Raw genomic sequence first — 21,841 nt, 5'->3', positions numbered from 1 at the left:
TTTATTGCAGCACTGTTGTTATTTGGTTACGCTTTCTGAAAGGTGTGGGGCCTTTTTGCATTTAGTGATTCTTTAATTTATATAACACCTTCAGTATCTTGGGTTAGGGTTTCCTGAAGTGAAGGGAGTTTGCATTCTTTTGATGAAATGACCTGGTTTTTTTATTTTTTTTTTTTTTTTTTTTTTTTTTTTTGAATGGTTACATAGTTCTGTGGTGTCTTGAAGCTGGAAGAATACTTGTTGAGTAATTGAAAAAGTATGTATCACTGACTAACATATTTATGTAGTCAAGAGTACTGTTTTCTGTCAAGAAGTGAATGAAAATATACTTTTATGGTAACAGGGTATAATTGAAACAAATTATAATTTTTAAAGTTTATTTAAAAGCGTTTTCTTTTTGCCTCTCCTTCCTCTTTCAGCTCTAGAAAGCATAAAAGCAGCATTCAGCTACACTTTTCATTCATTTAAGGTGCGAATTTTGGTTCAGATAAAAATGTTCTATTAAAAAAATAACCAAACAAAAGTGTTGACAAGCTGTGAACAGACAACCAGGCAACTGTGTTTTCACATTCCTTTCTATTATATAGAAGATTTAATTTGATAGCCTCAGTTTATGCAGGAAAAACTCTGGATATTCCACACACATACACCCCTCCCCCCCGCCTCCCCCCCCCCCCCAATATCTTTTCCTTCATTTTGAAAATTTAGACAGCAACAGACAGCTCCTAAAATTGGGAATGCCAGAGGGGGATGCATCTTCAGTCTCAGCATTGTTAGTGATAAAGTGGCAGCAAGGGAGAGGAGTCTGGTAGCCAGTTTCTAGGAAGCTGTGCATGGCAGTTGGCTCATTTATGTATCCTAGGCATCTGCCTTCATAAGCTTCCAAAAGAGGTGAGGTCTTTTGTGTATATGCTACTTATTATTTTGCTCTGAGAAAATAAACAAGGAAGGAAAAAGTAGCATCTCCCTAAAGAATATTTTATCCTTTTTTTTGTTTTATTTATCTTTCTTTTTCGTAAGTGTTTTTTCCTTTATTATGCTTCTCCCAAAATCTAAAGTGTAGAACCAGCAAGCAGCATGTAACTCATTGGAGATGATTCCCTAGTAGGTCTCTGCAGCAGCATCTAAGTTCAAGCAGCTTTTAGATATGAGCATATGTGTTGAAGGACCCATGTGAACTCATTTCTTAAGTTATTAAAACTTGGGTTTTATTGGTCAATGGGAAGTATTAAATTGTATGAAAAAGTGAATTAAAAAAAAACAACAAACGTCACTTTTTGCATTCAGTGAGCTCTTGAAAAACTTCAGCATTACTGTTCCTTGACATTTGTTGTAGTCTGGAGGGTGTTCACGCTAGACAAGAATTGTTTTTTTACAAGTGTTCATTTCACAGGTTCTTAGTTTTTGCTGTTTTTGCAAGACAATTTTATCCAGTAATAAAGTTAAGCGGTAATCTGTTCTTCTATTAGATTCAAAGGTTTTATAGACTTGATCAATGGTGAGTGTCATGAAATAAACGCTGAAATTGTTTTCAGTGCATTGTTGCCAGGCTCTGTTGGTGTCGTTCTGCTCGCTCTTCCTAGGGAGATAAAATTTTTTAGATATTCTTGGGATTAGTAAATTCCTAAGTATTTTTCAGAAGGACTTGAAATTCACAGTGGACTCCAGGTTTGTTAAACAACTTAGTTTAATATAAGTGGTCTTTTATGAATTATATGGCTAGGATGGACAAGGGCTAATATTTTTTCAGTTTTCTGTGAAACACGTTTTCCCAGAGATTTTAATAATTTGATTTGCGATTAATACCTAGCTGTTCATAGTTGCTAAGAATTATTTTTTTTCTTGGTAGAAGGTAAATAATGACATATTTGAAAAGGTTGACAGTAGTTTAGTATGGCTATTGGATGAAAATGAGTTTTCATCACCCCATCCTCATCCAGAGCTTGTATGGAGGGATTTTTTAGGGACGTGCTTTAGGTATGAGGCATATTTTTTTGAAGAAGTTGGAACAAACAACCCCTGTCATTCCCATAATACTCCTGCCCACAAACACAGTAAATGAAAGCAGTTTCTCAATATCTGATTTATTATGGAGTCTTAAAGAATTTAAAACTACATATTTTTGAGAAAAATAGTCATCACAGAGAAGCATAAAATTTTCTTTATACCATTTACTTAATCCTATACATTACTGCTGCATCAACTATGTGAGAAAAGGCTGGTTTTACTGGTCTTATTTCCATTGGCACTTAGTCTTTCTGAAACCTCAGAATTATTGTTAATTACCCTAATACTTAGAATTATTTTTCAATTACTTATCTTCAACCATCTAGTTAACTCTTATTCTCTGCCCTCTCTACTAACCTGTTCTACTTGCTAGACATAATTTTCTTTTCTCTGCTCCTCAACATTTTGGACTTATGGTTTTATTTTGTATGATTATCATATATTGATAAGAGAAGTGAGACACTTAAGAGTATTATTGTGGTTTTATTTCCACAATTTTAACCCCTTTATACTTCCCCTTTATTGGAAAATAACCATACCATCCTTCATTTTTACATTCTATAGAACCATAGAATGATAGAATGGTTTGAGTTGGAAAAGACTTTAATGATCATCTAGTTCCAAACTCCCCTGTCATGGACAGGAGCACCTTCACTAGACCAGATTGTCAGAGCCCTGTCCAGCTTGACCTCATACATTTCCAGCAATGGAGCATCCACAACTTCTCTGGGGAGTTTGTTCCAGTGTCTCACCAGGGCTGAGCCCTTTTAAGATATATATAACAATATCCTATTAATATGAAACATATAAAATTATTTGGTTTATTTTTTTTCCTAAAATGGAGCTAAAAGTGGAATAAGTAATGTATGAAATTTTTGTTTGCACTTGTGTCTCTGAAATAGATCTATGTGGATGTTGCAGACTTTTCTGTGCCTGAACAAGTACATCAGAAAAAAAATTTAAAATAAAAGAAACAAATCTTCCAGTGAGGTGTTCCAAAACAGCCCTCTAGGAGCTGCTTCCACAGACTTTCTGCAAAGACTCAGAGAGGGACAGAGCTTCAGAAAACCTGCATCAGTGTCAATGTGTGCATTCTTCTTCGTTCAGTCCTTCCTTGAGGAAGGTTGGGGAGAACCCTGACCAGGCTTTGTTTGGGTGTTTTAAGGCTATTTTTATTGCTCACAGAATATTTGAAGTCTTTTATAGTCTGGAAGTCTAATTATCTATATATCCACATAGGATAAGGACTGGAAGAATTCCCAGTTTAGTTTTCTCTGTTGTGCAGTAGGTACTTGTGTGCCTACTTAGGTGAAACAAAACCCTTCACTACTTTGTTTTTACCGCTTATTCACTTAATGTTGTCTATGAAATTCCAGTAATAGGTTTTTGTGAGGCAGATACTGGCCTTTAAGTGTATTGAAATCACTAAATTCAAGTTCTCCACCGAAGAAGTGCATTACCAAATATTTACTAGCAGCAATCTTTTCTGAATTGGTAGCCTAAAAGTGCAAGGTTTTGCTTTTTAAACAGGGATAACACCTGTGTATAAGAAAGGCATATCCTGGAGTTCTTGAAATACAATATTGCAAGGGTGTTGTCTTGGGACAAAGATCCTCCACAGGTTTAATGTATAAAATAATTTGGTTCAAGCTCTGTTTTAACTGGACTTTAAGAGGTTCATTTTTCTACTGCCCATACTGTGCTGCTGGACTTGGTCAAGTTGCATGCTGCTTCTCTTTATTTAGCCTATTGCTATCTTTCTCATGAACCCCCCTCCTCCTGCTTGTCTGTCTTTTCAACTATCAAAGCTGAAAATCAAGTATCAAAGTATCTGAAGTCTTACATTTACAACATTTTGTGAGTTACAACTGTATTTCACTCTTTATTCTCCTTTCCTTTAATACACCTTAGTTTGTAACGCTCTTGTTCTCCTTTACTTTGAGATGTCCCACAGGCTTGTATCATAAGATGTCTTGCAGAATATTACTGGATTTATTTGTACTGTGATGTATTCTAGAGCTGTGGAACTGTTGTTAACCTCTCTGCAGCCTCATGGTTGCCTTTTAACAAGTGTTTGTGTGTGTTCTTTTTTTGTGTGTGTATGTCTAGCTATACTTTCCTTTTACTTATATTAATTTTCATCTCTGCTGTTCCATCTGGTTTTGTGATACTTCTTTTACACCAGTGTATTTGATGTGATTTTTTTAATGTGGGGCTTCAGGGTGATCTTGGCTTTTAAAAAATTTCTTTCCCCTTATATTTACTTTTTTCCTGGGCAGGAGGTTGTTGCCATAGGACTGTCAATTAGCTAGCAGAATAAAGCTTCAATGTGAAGAAGAATGTTTTTGCCCGCTTATCTCCTTGTGATGAGTGGTCTCGAGTAGAAATTCATAAACCTAACAGAGTTGTGTAGTATTAAACGTGTCTATTGGCTAACTCTCAGAAATAATTCAGGGCAATATTGAAGTTTATTGTACTTAGGTTTACATGTTATGGTCTTGTTCATTCCTCAGCTTAATTATACACCACACAAAATGATTCATGAAAGGCCAAACTGGTTTCTGTTGAATCCAAAGGAACAATTAAATGTCTGGAGGTGGTGCAAGATTACTCCATGCTTTTCATTACTTTGGGTACCACAGGTTCATGTGTGTTCAGTTTAAAATGAAGGGATAAGAGGAAGAGCCTTGTTATGACTCACACCAAATGGAAATTTTCCAGTATGTTTTGTGAAGTGAGTCTCTCTGGCAGCACAGCACTTTCAATAGTGTTATGATTTATCAGTATTGCATTCTCTTTTCATACCAATGTGATGCCCCTGTCACTTTGGAGTAACTAATCCACTTTTTAAGGCTTTGAATGGAGGTGAAACTTTATAACCATCCCTTCCTTGAAGACAGGAGCAATGTTTCTAATTGTTAAAAATGATTAATAGCTGTCCAAGTAATTGTGCTTTATAAAGACAGTGAGGCACTGATCACTCACAGTAGCAAATGTGCTTGCTGACCTTTGAATTAAAGGAGAAATTGTGGCAGATATTAAAAATTATGACCTGTTGGTAGTTTTTTTCTTCCCAAAATTATACCTGTCTGCGATTTTAAACTTCAGCAGCATGGTTTGGATAATATTATTGTTCCTTTTTTTCATGGAAACTATTGATTCATTGGATGTCATGTAATATGAAAGCATTAGCATTCTCAAGCAAATGCTAATTTGCAAAAAATTAATATATACTCTGAATATAAATTGCAAAAATAAACTGACAATTCGTTGCTATGATACAGAACTAAGTTCTGCCAAAAGAGAAGTGCAAAATTAAGGGTAGAGTTTGGAGTAATTGTTTTAGATAGGCTACAGGTGTCTGGCATCACATAGGTGTAAATATTATGTGTATTTGATATATGATTTCTTTTACTTCTCTTGGCTTTACCCTCCTATATCCCTGCACACCCACAATGTCTGAAGGTGCCTTTTGTGTAGAACAATTGAGCCTTGCAGGAGAGAGGCATTTCTCCTGGTAATTCTAGTAATAAGCATCATTTTATATGCTGATTTTATCACACATTGTTCAAATTAGTTCATTAAAATTAAACATCACTGAATACTTCCATAGCCACCTGCACTGCCTTAATTCCTGTTTTTGCTAAATGACTGAGCCATATGGTTGCTTCAAGCCTTGCCTTGCCCTTGCTGTGTTGAGTTTTACAAAAATGCTTGATAATAATCAAGGAAAAAAGTGCTTCTTTTAAAATATATCTTATATCTCTCAAGGTATTATTTTTATTCTGTTAAGTTTCTCAGTAAATTTACAAATAAAATCATAATTTGTACCTGGCATTAAAAGAAATTAATGGGTTTTTTTAGCTATGCAGACTTTAAAATTATTTTCAGATTTTGAAGGTATTTTTGTGTTTTGTTTTGATTTTTCTTCAGATAAAGCAGCAGCCTACTTGTTCCTATGGCTCTATGAATCTATTTATTTACATGTTTATGTATCTTTTATGTAGTGATGAGAACATTGGGGAAAGCAATGTGAGATGGCAGTTGTATAGAGCCAGAATGCCTTCTTGCACTGATAGCTGATGGATTTCTTTTCCACCTTGCCACTATCTGGAATCATGCTCTTGGTTATTCACAGCTTTCCCAAAACCAGGAAACCCAAAACTCCCCAGCCCAAGCAGTTGATTCCTATGTAATTATGTGAACATGTTCAACTAATTTCTATTGTTGCTCTCTAATTTTTGCTTGATGAAGTTGAATTCAAAATGGAAATTGCTGTGTCACGGGTAAACTTGCTGTAATAGGGGCAAAACATTCCCAGAGCTGTGGTTTTCCTTGCTTGCACACCACTGTAGTTCAAGAAGCTGATGTACCTGATGCCCAAGCCCTTGGGGTGCAGCCCTGGACGCTGCTTGTCTGCCAGCACTGATGCTGTGCTATCTTCCAGTTTGTGCCTTGTGCTGTCCACCAGTGTTCCAGCATGTCTTCTCTTTCCAAAAGTCTAGCCTGAGGTAGCCTTGGCATTGTACTACAGGAGCTGCTGGAATGTGGTTCCCTGCCCCTCCTTTCTCATTTCCATTGTTCTGAACTCAGACAGACCCAGAAGGGGCATGGGCAAGGACTGTTTCAGAGCTGTGTACATGACACAGAGGCTTCAGGGGTGCAAGGAGGCTGCCTGGCCATTCTGGATGGTCTGGGTGGCATTACCTGTGAGTGCCCTGCCCTCACTGAACCCTGTGGGACAGAGAATTGCTGCTCTTGCTGCTGACCTGGGCAGCTTAGGGAGTAGGCAGTGAAATGGAGTGTCCTCTGTCCACCAGAACTGATGATCTTCAGCTCCATAACCTTGTCTTGATGGTATATTTAAAGTGATAGTGAGCTAAGATACAGATACTGGAGATACCAAGGAAGTCCTACAATATTTAATGAAGTGCAAATTTATTTCTCTAAATATGCAAGGGGAAGCAGTAGATACTGCTTACTTCATTAAGCTTATGGAAGAAACATCTTGAAACTGAAAAGGCCTTATGGCAGGTGAAAAGCTGCTTGGAAAACACTGATAGCACCCAGTCTTTCTTATTGTTTTGTTAGTGCCATGGATGATGTAATAACAAATGTTCTTTGGCTGAGGCTGTTCAAGTTACTGTACCTGTGAGCCAGTTTGAGGGAAATTTGGGGTTCAGAAATTATTATGATGCATTGGGGCAGTACTCATCAAGAAGAACTGAAAAATAATGAAGAAGAAATAATTTGGTGAAACTGCTCAGACTTATTATGTTGTTGTGAAAAACTCAGAATTGGTTTATAAACGATGCTCTGTGTAAATATACATTAAATAATCTTTTATTGAGTTTGGAGTATGAAAGGAGAATGCCTGTTCTGGAAAATCTGTGGACAGCAGCAGAAATGACAGAGGGCTAAACATCAGCATTTCCTCTGTGTTGTCTGAAGAAAATTTCTGTCTCTTTTCTGTCTCTTTTTCAGGACAGAAAAAGGAAATAAAACTTTTCAAGATGTTAAAGGTTGATGCAAAGAAGGGGATAACCTAAACTTCATGTTGGCTGGTGATAGGTTAAACAGTAATAATCTTAAATTGCTGTAAGAGAAATTCAGGTTGATGATTAGATAAAATGTTAATTGAATTCTAGGACTGAGTGCTTAATAGCTGTCTCTTACCAGCATCAGAATTTTCTGCTTTCTGCTGTCACAGTCTTTTGTCCTGAAATGTTTCTATGTGCCTAAGTGCCAGGAACAGTTGTCTTCAGTTTGTGAGAAAAGAATTTACACTGAGTCTATTGCCTATTTTTATCTATTTCAGTTGAAAAGAATAAACATTCCTTTTCTTTCCCATAATTGCTGTGCATTTCCATTCTATATAGGGAAATTCTGGTTAGTCCCTGGTCTATCTAAAGAAGGTTGATATAAGAGGAAAAAATACTTGGTCTTTTTTAAAACACCTTTTTTAGTAACTACTCTGTAAGGATTTACAGCTGCGCTTATTTTATAATTTTTTATATTCCCTTCACAGAGATTTTTCTTTTTTTCTTTTTTTTTTTTTTTTTTGTTTTTTTTAGTTTAATGTTAGGACACAATACTATAAGATTAATCTCTCTTCATTTTCTGAGATGCTACTTGATCCCTGAACAACTTATTTGGACATTTGAAGGCTCGTAGTTGTTGACAAATTCAGTTTTCCTTTATGGTTTCAGCAAATTCTGATTTTGAAAGAAAAGTTTGAGTGTGAAATTATATTCTTAGTTCAGGATAAGTTATACATTCACTTAGGAAGTACAACAAAACCTTTATTTAAAAACCTAATTCTAGCTTGAAAAATAAAAGAAAATATTTTCTGGATGACTGGTTACTCTGGTATTGGTACTGTGACACTGGAGAAACCAAAATTGGGAAATAAATCACAGAAGATACTTGCATTAAATTACTTCTGGAACATGGGTTCCATGTCCTAATAGCCCGAATAATTAAGTACAGTGTTTGACTAAAGATTATTAATGTTAGAAATTTACCAGTTGTCTGAAATGGAGGCAAGGTTCTCATCCTTCATGTGGTACATATTTGGGTAGATTTATCAGGTTTTTTGTAATTTTTGGAGGTATAAGTTAATCACATTAGTGGGTGCCAAGAAAATGCTCCAGCTGCATGAAGTTACCAGATATGTATTATGGGCTTGAATGGATATTTTTAGTATTTTGTTGGCATTGTGAATTTCAGTATTCATAATAGGAAGAGTATTTAAATAACATTAGCATATATAAAGTAGCTATTTGGAAGCAAAAAGCTGTTTCAAATTTTTATGAACCAGAAAGAGTGGTGTCAGGAGCAAAGAGGTGAATCTTCATAAACCAAGGTGTTTTCTGAGATGAAAGCAAAAATCCCCTGAACAACAAGAAAGAGGACCAAACCCTACTCACAGCTGTAGAACTTCAAGTTTTCTCTGAAACAGCAATCCTAGTTTACATCCAGTCTTTCTCCTTGCTGTTCTCCTGGTGCTGGACACTGAGACAAATTATTTCTTTCAAAACACTATAAAAAATGCTACTTTGCTAGCATGAGTGTTTTTTATAATAGATAGGGTTGTTTTCATCAATTTCAGGAGTATTTCCCTGTAGAAGAAAAACTGTGTGTACTAGAGTGTAAAACTAGTTGAGCTGCTAATATAACTTGGGAAGCAAGGGAGAGCTTGTTTATCCATTTTTTAAAAAATAACTAATTTGGATGGAAAATACAATGACTTCTCAGACATCCTAGGATCCATCATGGCTGATGGAGATGCAGCAGGCACCCAGCCAGTGCAGGTTACAGCCTTCGCTCTGGGTGTGATGTCTTAATGCTAATCAGTTGAGTTTAGGAGAGGGGAATAGTTGAAGTTCAAGCAGAGGGCTCTTAGCAAGATGTGAAGCACACACCATAAACCCCCTGGTTTTGTTTTAACTGCAAACTCCAGCATCTAGGACCCCAAGGAATTCTAATATCTGAACTTAAGGTTTTAATGTGTTTTGTAAGCCTTCCTAGGTTTCAAGACAAATGTTTTAAACGTGTTTTGGCTTGGGTTTTTTGTCCTCTTTTGTCATTTTTATTGTCTGTATGAATTCTTTCTGGTACACAACGTGTATTTGGGGTTTTTAATCTAGTCTCTGTGGTAATTAATATAGTGGTGCATGAATCCCCATACTTTTGGGTAATGCATTCTTCAGTGCATATTTTGTATATGTAGGATTCATGGATTTTGACTGTTCTCTTTAGGTGTTGTTCAGCTATTTATTAAAATACTTAAGGACTGCTTGTGCTTGTCGGATCAACATTACCATCAGTAACTGGAAAATCAAAATAATTTCAGATGAAGTTTTCTGTAGCCTCTTCCTTCCCATCTATGTCATATGCATCTCTTTATGGGGCATTCAGTGTCAATGTACTACGCTTGTTAAATTGCTCAAGATTTTATTTTACAAATATGCATAACCATGTGTTCATGGTCTGGAAGACGGAAGACTTCCTTGGAACTTAATAAATTTCAAGGTTTCCAGCTTTTTTTTCTTAAGCAAGTACTTGAGTCCACTAGAGAGTACTGCTGTTGTATTGACAAAGGATTGACTTATGGTTATACTCAACTGGAGTGTGAGTCACTACAAAGTGAGATATGTACTTCAGAGGGGAGGTCAGATGATGTTTTGAAGAACAGCAAACAAATCTGTCTTCTGATTGCATAGGGTGAATATTATTTCCACTATTTAAATATTGTTTTATATTATTTTTCAAAACTCCTATCAGTGGTAATCTTTCCCAGCAGTTGGTTCTTAACTCATGTTGTGCATTTAATCAAGGAATATACAACTCCTTAAATGCACCTGTAAAAGTAGCAAAGCCTGGAAATAACACAGATTCTTCTGGTCACTGTTGCATAAAGCAATTTTCTGAGAAAAAATAATTTCATAACAGGAAACATTACTATTTGGTGCTGAGAAAAAGTGATTGAAGAGAAAGGAATTAATATTCTTCATGTTACCAAAAAGACCCTAAAAACCCAGTGAAAATATTTTATGAACCTCCCATGCTTTAAATAAATTCTAAGACTACTGTAAAAATTTGAGAACATTTAATTTCCTCATCTGTAAGGTCTGTAATAGAAGTTGTAATCTGCTGTCACATATGGTAATGAGCATTTATTTAACTGTTGGTGATGCTTGGGAGTAGTATTTTCAGTAGATTAATTCTTATTTTTTCCTGTCACATGCTTATCCAGGGAATTACTGTTTCTGTTTTCAGTTTCAGTGTTTTAAATTGATAGGAGTAAGTACTTTCTCAATGCAGTTTTAATATTGTTGCTTTTAGAAGAATGACTAGTGTGTTAAAAACACTCCGAATATGAATGCACACTAAAAAATTATACTTTTTCCCTTCAATTTAAGTCTAAATGCCACTTAGTACTTAGGAGCAGAAAAAGCCTAGAGTGTTTGCAGATAATTTTTTAGCTGGCAACAAAAAAAAAAAATCTTCAAAAAGATAAATTTTGATCTGCCTTTCTTTAAATACTTTTAAGGTAATTGAAACAAGTTACTAATAACTTTGTTTGTAAATGGGAAATTCTACTTGTCTTCAGTTTCCTCACTTGATTCAGGTCTTGTTCTTGGACTTTTCCAGGAGTCATTTCATTTCCCTCACCTAACAAGAAATGAAACTTTACTGTCTCCTTTCCTCTCACAAGAGGAAGGTACAGGAGTTCTGGGTATTTTATTATGGATTTGTGTGTAGCTTTGCAAGGGTCTGATGAGCATAGATGGAAGAGGACATGGGGTAGGAGTCAAAGTCCTGTGAATTTCAGTGGCTGTGAGATTTTGGGTCACCTTGGCTGACATTTGTGAATTCTCTGTGAACTTGTTTTCATGCACTGCAGCAAACACACAGCAGCACACCAATGACTAAACAAGTGCTCAGTACTGATGTTTTCTATAAGACTTTCTGCCCTAGAATACTCTAAATATTTACGTTTCATTTTAATTTCTATCCTAATAAATAATAGTCCACAGAAATAGATAATTTGACCCCCTTCTCTTGTAATAGTCTCAGTAAAGTATGTCTCTTATCAACATCTGAAACATCTAAATGCTGATTGTCCAGCAGTGATGGTGATACAGTGGCATCCTGGACCTGTGGGTGGATACAGAATGGCCAACACTGGCCTTTCATCCTGGAGGGTCTGTCACAAAAATGGGTGGAACTAAGCTAACATAGAGGGAGATGTCTCTGCAATACTGCTCACCTTAGCCAGTCAAGTGATATCAGAGCAGCTAACAGGAATGGTGAAGGAAAACGGATTTAAACTGTTTTTCATGCAGTGAAGTTGTTTTAAGTGTATTGGCTAAAGGTCCATCACATGAAAATAGGGAGAGAAAATTGCCATACCTCAGAAAGTGGTATGTCATCATGGTCTATTTGCTCTGCATCAGCATAAACGTGTCCACAGGATTTTGGTGTTATGTATGAGAAAACTATGAATTCCAACACTTCCAGAGTGTACGTTTTTCTTATTTATTAATTTATGAAGTGTTAGTATGGAGAACAACAAAACTTTTGTAGCTACCTCCAGGCCAAGGAGCAATTTTTAGTCAAAAGTTCATCATGAGCTTTGTTGCAAATACTGCATGACTTTGAAATGGAGTTTTTTTTCATTTCTCCTGTTCCCTTTAAGCATTTTCCTGTTCTCATGGAGTGATATCAGTATCAAGCCAGTAGTATCATAGTTGTAAATACTGATAAAGTGTTATACTGCCCATGGTATTAATTCTTTGGGTGATTTGATGCTGTTTTTTTGCCTTGCCTGGGTCAGTGATGTCAGGCTGTGTCCCTGTTGCTTGACCTCCGTGGGTGTGGTTGATGGGGAATCCCAGATCCATGACCTTGCTGTAGAGCCGGGCTCTTGGCATCAACAAGTACAGCCTGGAGGGCAGGACACCTTTTCTTCTCCTGTGAAACTGCAATGTCAGTGTGAAATGCATGAATTGATGAGCTCTTGCAGTCCCTGAGGCTGTTTCTGTTCTGAGTGCTCTGCTTTTATTTCTACAGTGTAGCTTAATAACCTGCTTTGTGCTGGTTCTTTTAATAATTCTCATTTTACATTGGAAATAGGAAACCCCCCCCAAAAGATATGCATTGTCCAGAAAATTTCCTCTATGTTGTATATTTCTGTTGTTGTTTTTAATCTCTGTAGTAAGCTCAGAGTCTTATCTTGGCTTGCATTTGAGTTGTGGTGCCTTGGAACTGAGCTAGGCAATGAAGCTGTAATTCATGATCCCGATTCACCCCCGCTTCCACTTTGACAATCTGTAAAGAACTCGAAACAAGCTTTCAACAATTTGAGTCTTGGGTAGGGAATGATACTGTAAACAAGTGAGGTAAGTGGAAAGATACCTCTGAATTATAGTCATCTAAAGAAATTTTGGAGAAATCTTGTGTTGTTTACACCAATAACATTGTTTTTAAAATTCTTAGAATGGAAGCAGGTGAAATCAGGATATAACTGTATTTAAGTGAGTATCAAATAATGTATCTTAAGTAGGATTATAGTGCTATAAAGTAACATTTTTCTCTAGACACACTCCTTAAGGAGTATCCTTAACTGATGGTGCAGGGCACTAAAATTAAAAACCCTGACAACATCTCTAGTTTTTCTTCATAATTTCTTTGGGGTTTTAAATTTTTTTTTTCTTGTTTTCTTTTTTTTTCCTTTTTTATTTTTCTGTTTTAGGGTTGCAGGCCTTTGCTATACATTGGGTAATGGTGGGCAAAAGAGGACGGGAAGGCTGCAATGGTTTGAGGTTTTATTAAAAGCACACAGGGATTTACCTGGAGTGTATTTAATGTATTCATAGGATTTTTTTTTTTTTCTTTTAAAAATAATATCCTTCCTGCAAGAAGAAAAACTTAAGGGCTTTTAACTTTTTATCATTAGCCTTTATTTTTTCCCTTCTTGTAAATTACAGACATACAAGTATTGGGCTCTCTCAAATTGTCATGGAGAAGACATTCTCTGAAGAACAAAATAGGCATAAATACTATTGCACGTGAAATATAAATTTTCTGTGAATTAATATTGATGTTTCTGAACTGTTCTTTGCAGCCTTCTTCCAGTTGCAATCCCATTTCTCTATTTCAGTGTCTGTTCTTTGCCTGGAGTCCTTCATAAATGTTGCCCAACATGTAATCAGGGACTATGTTACACAGTCATCATTAAAAACAAAAAGGTCACATAGTCTCAAGCTTTAGGATACGGCACATAAGTGCCTGGACCTCCCACTTTGTGTAATTGACATTGTCATTCACAGGAAGAGAAATTACCACAGTGTGTCCCCAAAATGGAGATGATTTGATAGTTAGCTCTTCTTTGGAGGAAAGAGGATTTACAAGAGCTGAAAACCAGCCTGCTGAAAATTACAAATTTCATACTTCAAATACAAACCTGTTTTTCAGGAAGCAAGGAAGTGAAAGAAAATAATTTTATTGGGAAACTGCTCTGTCATGTTGATACCTTACACTGGACAAATTTTATTTTATATAAGGACTTATTTTTTAATCTTAGCATGATTTCTTAGCTTTGATTAACTGCTAGGTGATAAGAGAGCTTGGTTTTCAGTAAGGGATAAAACCTAAGGCTTCACAATTAATTAGTTGAAAAATTCATTTATTCTGAAATTATCTGTCCTTGCCACTAAATTAGGACATCAAATTTAATTCTTACAAAAATAAATAAAAGACAGCAAAACTATGATGTATACACAGCTATGTTTAATTACATGGGTCAGGGAAAGTCTAGTAGCTCTTACTACATAGCTGTGTAGATGCTTTTTAGTGACTTTGTGAACTAAATGCCAAGTAGGCACCGGAACCTTCCTGAAAGACTGACCCTAAAGCTGAACTGTTGGCATTAGCTTGGTCAAAGCTTAGGGGGTAGTGCCATTTAACTATTTAATAGTCTGATGTTTCTGTTTTGTGTAGGAGAGTGTTGGATTGACCTTTTACATCAGGAATAACATTAGAAGCTATTAAATGGCAAATAGATAAAAGGTACTTCAGAGAAGAAAAGCTAAATGAGAGGATGGAGTTTGATTTGGAGAAATCTGAGCTACATTCAAGTAGGAAAAAGTAACACTTGAAGCTTCTTGGGGGAAAGAGAACATATTTATGAATTTTAAAGATTGTAAATTCACAAGAACGGAGAAGATTCTGCTGGGAGTTACAGAAAGAAGGATGAAACAGCACCACTGTCAAACTACAAGAAAAATTTTGAAGACAAATGTTACTGATGAGTTGTGTGCATTTTGTAGCTGCATTAACTGCTGGAGTAACTAAAGACAACATGCTGGAGCATGGTGAAAAATAGGGAGTGAAAGGAATATTTAACAGTAATGGATCTTTGTCCAGGCACAAATTATGACTTTGGATATTTTTCTTCTTTCATTTCTTTGCAGCATCATCCGGAGATGAAATTCACTGTTTCTGTCTTGTAAGAACAAAAAGTGAACTCCTGCTCTTTCATGTTAATTTTTTTTCTCCATTACCCCAAATATGTTGGTGGGGTTTTTTTGTTGTTGTTTTTGTTTATTGGAGGTTTTTTTTTTTGTTTTTTTTTGTTTTTTTTTTTGTTTATAATTTAATTGAATATTTTCTTTTTTTACCATTTTGGGATTTAGTGGAGTAACTCACTTGCAGTTGACTTCCTTCTTGTAAAATCTTAGTGGAAACGGAACACAGGTCAGTGTGGTTTTTGCTCCTGGTTTTCATGGGAAGTAGGTGTATGCAGTATTTTACATCTGCTTGTGCCTGTCCATGTTAGGCCAGTAACAATGGGAAAATAATCATGGAGCCAGGCTCTACTGGGATATAATAAAGCATTTAGTACTAGTATTAGAGCTAACACTAAGTGCTGCTCTTTACCTCTCTGGCAACTGTGGTGTGTTGACCTTGGCCAGCCCCTCACCCTGCCCTTTTTGGTCCTGTCCTCAGCAGTACAAGGGGGAAAATAATGTGGGCAAGCTCATGGGTTGAGACAAAGGCAAGGACATCACTTAATTTGTAAATCACCAGTTACTGTTACAGATAAAACAGATTCATCCTGGGGATAAATTAACTGAATTTCCATCCCAGCAGAGGGGGATGGGTGCTGGGAGCTGCAGTCAGTCCATTGCACTTGGTGTCTGCTGCTCCTTCCTCCTCACCCTGTGTCCCTGCTCCAGCCTGCAGCACCACTCTGAATAGTCAGCTGTAACACTTGCTCTAACCTCTCACTGAAAATCTCAAACAGGTAATCTTGGGAATTAATGAGATTGTGAGCAGTTGCCTTGTTTATGCTTTACATTCCTGCCAAGTCCAATAATATCTTAAGATATTAGGAAGATTTTGCAGCAATAGAATTATTAATAACTAATATTAAGATATTGCAAGCATATATAAATTGGAAAAAACTCCTAAGTCTTTCAATCCTATTGTATTCCTTTCCAAGTAAAGAATTACATTCTCATGAAAGGTTTAAAGGAAGTATTTTGTGTGTTTTCCAAAGATATAATTTTGCTGTACAGTTTACTCTGACATTGGCTTCTGATTTTCTTGGAATAGGTAGATGACTGAGGAGGGAGCAGGGTTCTGTACATTTGTGGAATGTAGCTGCTTAAGTTTTAAAAATGGAGGAGAAGAGAAGTAGTTTCCAAGATGCTGAACAGATGCTTTGGCTTTGTGATAAATGGTCTATGAATGCTCTCTGGAACATTTCATGAACTGTTGTAGGACTAACATGTAGATAGATGTATGCAAATTCACTGCTAAGTATTTTTAAATGATGAAAAATGAGGTTGAGAAAGTAGAGTACTATAAAATATGTTGATATGTTAAAAATGCATGTTAAAGCTTCCAAAGGCTATAGCAGATTCCCTTACTATAGAAACAAGATCTTTAAACAATTTTAGTTTATTTGTTGTAATTTGAGTTTGATTTTCTTTTCCTTCCAGTGGTTTTATCGTGAGAGAAGTTGAGAGAAACATTTCAAAAAATCTGCAAAATTTGATTGTTATATTCTGTTTCTTCGTTCCTGCCTCCCTGCTGTGCCCCTCCCCCCCCCCCCCCAATTCATTTTCATAAAATGTTGCAGGGTTTATTTTCTCCTGTATATTAGCTTTAGAAATATTAGAAGTATTTTTTTTTCTTGCAGGAAAGACTGAGTTGATTTTTGTGTATTGCTTAAAAATATTTGCAAGATAAAGTAACCAAGGCAAAGTGGCAATTTAGATGGCCATTAGTACAATTAGTGCTACCAGTGTGGGAAGCAGTCTGTAATTTTTTGCTGTACTTTTTCAGCTTTCCAGTGCTTATGTGGAAGGAAAAAAGCCCAAATTGCTGTTGTACAGCCTCCCCCTGCCTCATGTATTGTATTTAGTAACAAAACTTTTGAAAATCTTATTTTCAGCTCTGATGATCAGGTGCTTATAAGAACAAACATATTAGTAAAATAGAGATTACAAACAAGTATACAATTAAGCTTATTCTAGAGTCCAGTGGCATAAAAGTTGCATACCAGTGGATGTGGTTTGTAAACAATTTCTCAGGCAGCCATCAACTGATGCTAGATGAAAATATTTAAAGACTTAAAGTAACAGCAAACCTAAATAGTGTAATAAGATTCCTCTGTGTTTTTATAAATGACTATTAATGATGAAGAAATAACCAGGAATTACTTTACCAAATTGTTCCGTAGAAAAATAAATAATGGATGCTGTATATAATTCTAAATATTAACTGCTTACTTGTGTTACATTATAGTAGTTTTCTTTAAACCCTCCTTTAAAGAAGACTACTAAAAATATAGATTTCAATGCACTGTGCCTTAATAAGAGCAGCTTTCATTCTGTAGTATTTCTTTATCTTTTTTTCTTTTCCTAAGTGTTTTAGCACAGACTTGTTTTACAGGCTAGTAAATTAGCATCTCACACAGATGATTTAATCCATGTACATAAATTTTCATCTTTTCCTGAGTAACAGCTTGTGAACAATTTTCAGAATGCCTAATACAACTGCTTAGGACGTACTAGAACATAATATTTCCTTGTTGTCTAAAAATCAAAGGATAGAATTTGATGTACAAAATGATAATAATTTATATGCACATACTTCATGGAAGATTTTTCACCACTATTCATGTAAATACTCCCAGGACTTCTCTGAGACTACTCATTTGGGCAAGTGTTCACAAATCTGTTATTTTTTAACAATTGGTTAATTTTTTTTTCTATTTTTGATGGATTTAACCTGGACTTTCATCACAAAAAAGGGCTTTTTACTGTGATGACCTTTAGGACTGAAAGTGAAAGGAAAATCTGTCAACAGGGAGGAGTCTGGAATCATTAAACAGATGGGTGGGTAAATTTATGTTAGGAAACTTTCCTGTAGAAATGATTCAGGTCGATTATATGTTGAATTGGATATTCTCACTTGGTTGGCAAGTTCAGCCTGGCATACCCTCTATAGCAAGCTTTCTTCTGTGGGGTTCATTCACCTGGTCCAGAGTTGTCACTCTTGAAGAAATGGATCAGCTCTCGGTTAGGATTGATGGCAGCCTGTCTTTACCACCCATTCTGAAGGACAGCAGGACAGGCTGATTCATTATTGCTGCCTGTATAACATGTTGGAATATATGATTTCCTCTTTCTGCATTTGTAGCTAGACAGCCTGTTTTGTCTTGTGTGTATTTGTAATGCATATTTACAAGGACACTTTTCTAACTGTAGAAACTTCTGTTATCCCCTTAAATCCATTGGCAAATGGAGCAGCAAACAAAATTTTCCAAAGAAATTTGGCTTGGTGTCACAAGTCAGCTATTTCCATTGCTAATATATCTCCAATTCAAGTCTGCCTCTTTTTTTGGGGTAGAAAAGGGTGTGATAAAGCTGCATTGAAGAATGCAGACCTTATTTCTCGTTTTGTTTTCAGAAAATCTGCCAAGTAAGTTGAGAGAATTTTGGCCTCGGTGATCTCAGAATAGTGGTGGTCCTTTGCCTCTTTTGTTATTTTTTTTCCCCATTCATGATCCTATTTCCAAGTATCTGATCCTAGAACATGAGAGAGAAAAGTTTGTAGGTGGAGGGATCTAGAAAGGTCCTCCGAGATGAGAGATATCTTCTTAAGTACTGCTTCAGTCGTGTGTCTAGCCATTTAATAGCATGCTGGATTTCATGCCACCTGAATTTTGAGGTTTCTGGGACAAGAAAACCTATGCATTTAATCCTTTTTCACAGTGAAGAATCAGTTTCTTAGTATTTATAATTTTCCTTACTATCACTTATTTTTTTCCCTCCTTTCTCACTCCCCATTTCTTAGGATCATATATGATAGTGATTTCAGCAGACCATGACCCTGGGGAAAAGACTCGACTTCAGCTTCCAACAATGAAAGAAAATGATACTCACTGCATCGATTTCAGCTACCTCCTGTACAGCAAGAATGGAGGAAACCCAGGCACTTTGAACATCCTCGTTAGGGTGAACAAAGGACCACTGGCTAATCCCATCTGGAATGTCACTGGCTCCACTGGCAAAGACTGGCTTCGAGCAGAGTTGGCTGTCAGCACTTTCTGGCCCAATGAGTATCAGGTAAGCTTGCAATAAATTCACACCACTTTATAGTATTTACTGAATATACTTCGTGTTGTTTTGATCTGTTCTGATGGAGTATTCTTCCAGTGTCCTCAAGAGAATTGTTCCATTCAGTATAAATAATTGTATGGAAATGGATATTTGCTTTATAGCAGGAGATTTCCAAAGTTATCTGTTAGTGTATAATAGGAAAAAAAAGAAATCAGCTGGAAAAAAAACCTTGTTAAAAGAAATGGTAAGGTTAAAGTCCAGGAACATCAAAAATTATAAACTCCCAGAAATAAATTGCCTGTGCAACTGTAATTTGTACTTGTCTTCCCTCCTCTTTTGTGTATGCCTGTGTTACCGTGTCTAATTATGTGACCGTAAACTGTGTTTTTTTCCACATGACATTTGCTTCATTTGCTGTGCAGGCAGAATGGTGCTCACCTAATGAGCAGCTGTTCAGGATGTGTTTTTTTCCTGTTTGCTTGCTATGGGACAAAACCACCTGCAGCATAGGCCTGTTGTTTGGAGAGAAAATTTGTTTTGTTATTACTAGATGCTGTTTTTTGATTTGTTTGATTAACCTGAGAAAGTACCTGCAGCTGGTTTACTCAGTGGGTATTTGGTGTGGAGGATGAATCTCATACATGGGCATTTTTGTTCTGGCTCTAGGAGTGGGAAGAGTTGGATTACATGTGCTCACCTGAGTTATTACACCATGAGGTGTTTATGTGCATACAAGCCCCTATCTAAATATTCATCCTTAGTGCTCTTGCAAACAGTTTGGATATCCAGAGTACTTATTAAACAAAGGAAAGTGGCTGCTTTTTTAAGGTTTTGTTGAATAGTGTTATTGTAGGAGTGTATCTTAAAAGCACCTTCATCTAAAGTTTGTTGCAATTCCCCATCAAAATAACATCCGTAAACAAGCTTCAGTGTAAGAAGCCTTACATATATGGTGAAAATTCACTATCATTTTATGGGGTTTTTGGGGGGTTTGGTTTCTCTGGTTTTAATGTTTTTATTTATAAAGAAATTTCACCTACTAGTGGTATTGAAACTGGGTAAAATTTGATTTAAAGTTCTGAAGCCTGGCTTGTGAGGAGGTGTTTTATTAACCCTTTTCATGTTGCTGGAAAGTACCATTTGGTGTCCTTAAACAAACCTCAGGAGCCTTTTATAACAGAACAGTAGTGATCAAGTATAGCAGCATTATATGCAGTAAATCAGGTTTCTGCTGACAGATGGCCAGGCTTGACAATGAGATTGGTGGTTGGGGCCTTATCTTAGCAACACGGGCATTTTTCACTTATGTTATAACCTTCACATTATCTCTCCATAGACTCTGCTTAAATTCATTCCTTCCCTTGCTTGTTCGTCCAACAGAATATTGAAATCAGGTGTAACCCAGTTTATGTTTAAATTAAGCATAAGCCTGGGGTAGAACTGGAGGACTGCTAATGCAACCTGCTGTGATTTCTGGCCACCTTGCACAATTGCTTTTAGGAATAGGAGGAGAAATCTACATGCTATCTATGCACAACTGCTTGTTTGCACAAACAGGGTTGGTATTTTTGTGGTTTTGGTTCCTTTAGCTCTCAAGATTCAGGTTCAACATTGCTGTTGATAGATTAGTTGTTTATTTGTTTGTTTTTAGTTTGTTTTTCTTCCCCTTTAGTTTTGAGTTGAGTTATGCTTTGGAATGGAAATATTTTTTCCTTGTTTCCCGTATGAGTTCCATGCTGTACAGTTGTAGCTTGTGATTTTGGCTTTTATCTACCTGTTGGTCAATGAGATTAGCTAGTACCAAGGAAAATAAGCACTGGTTTCTATAAGGAGATGGAAGCAGTTCTTTACTAACATGGGAATTGGATCCTTGCCTGTACAAGCAGGGTGATTGCTAAAGATCACTGCTGAGCACAGTTGTTTGCATGTACTTTGTTACAATGAGGTCAACTTCACTGCTATTTCCTTCACTTTTAAGTGAAGGAGGAGAGTAGAGATTATCAGGGACTGAAAAGCACAGGTTGCACTCTAAGGAAGTCTCATGTGGTGACTTGGAGGTTAGCAGCATGGCCAAGTAAATTGTAATAACAGAGCGTTGCACCTTGGCTAATTAGCTTCCAAACAGCATTTCTGTGCTCTGCTGAAACATTAGTGCTTCCTGTTCAAAACGAGCAGAGTGTTTTTACATGTCACTCCAGTAGACAATATTAATTCAGTTTATGCATTTTTGGATGGATTTAGCACTTCCTTTTACTCACAGGAATATAATTTTTTAAAGAATCCAATTCCATAACTTTCTTTAAATGTATTCTGCCAGGCAATTATTTATATACTTGCTTATTATAAACATAGTGCAGTTTATTATAATAGCTTTACTGGATAAAACTTTTTATCTAGTTTTGTGCCCTGTCTCTGCTGACAGCAGAAGCTTGTAGAAGAGTTCAGGAGAAACTCGTGGTCATGCCTCCCCCAGAAAACACTTAGAGCCTTGAGCATATATGTGGTTCAAGAACTTTGAGCTTAAGAACCTAAGTGGAGCCTTTCTGTATTCCTGATAGCATTTTTTCCCTTCAATGATTTCAGCTTCTAGTGTTTACAGTATATACAATGAGGAATTCTGATTTTAGTTCCATGTTAGGACTGTTCCTGGGGGTTTCTCCAAGCCTGAGGCCTGTAATTCTTCAGCTGTCACA

General features: G+C 36.3%; 1 protein-coding gene across 3 annotated transcripts in view; it reads left to right on the top strand.

Annotated features, from left to right (window-relative positions):
- The window catches only part of PTPRK (protein tyrosine phosphatase receptor type K), a 371,462-nt gene that overhangs the window by 107,411 nt on the left and 242,210 nt on the right, over window positions 1–21,841 (top strand). For all 3 annotated transcript variants that reach the window (XM_056487252.1, XM_056487251.1, XM_056487253.1), the window contains exon 3: window positions 18,883–19,154. In XM_056487252.1, the coding sequence (XP_056343227.1) occupies window positions 18,883–19,154 (272 nt within the window). The remainder of the gene's footprint in view (window positions 1–18,882; window positions 19,155–21,841) is intronic.

Source organism: Oenanthe melanoleuca, chromosome 3 (assembly GCF_029582105.1).
Source record: "Oenanthe melanoleuca isolate GR-GAL-2019-014 chromosome 3, OMel1.0, whole genome shotgun sequence".
Lineage (NCBI taxonomy): Eukaryota > Metazoa > Chordata > Aves > Passeriformes > Muscicapidae > Oenanthe > Oenanthe melanoleuca.
The sequence above is the reverse complement of the archived record's forward strand: the minus strand, read 5'-3'. Positions and strand labels throughout refer to the sequence as shown.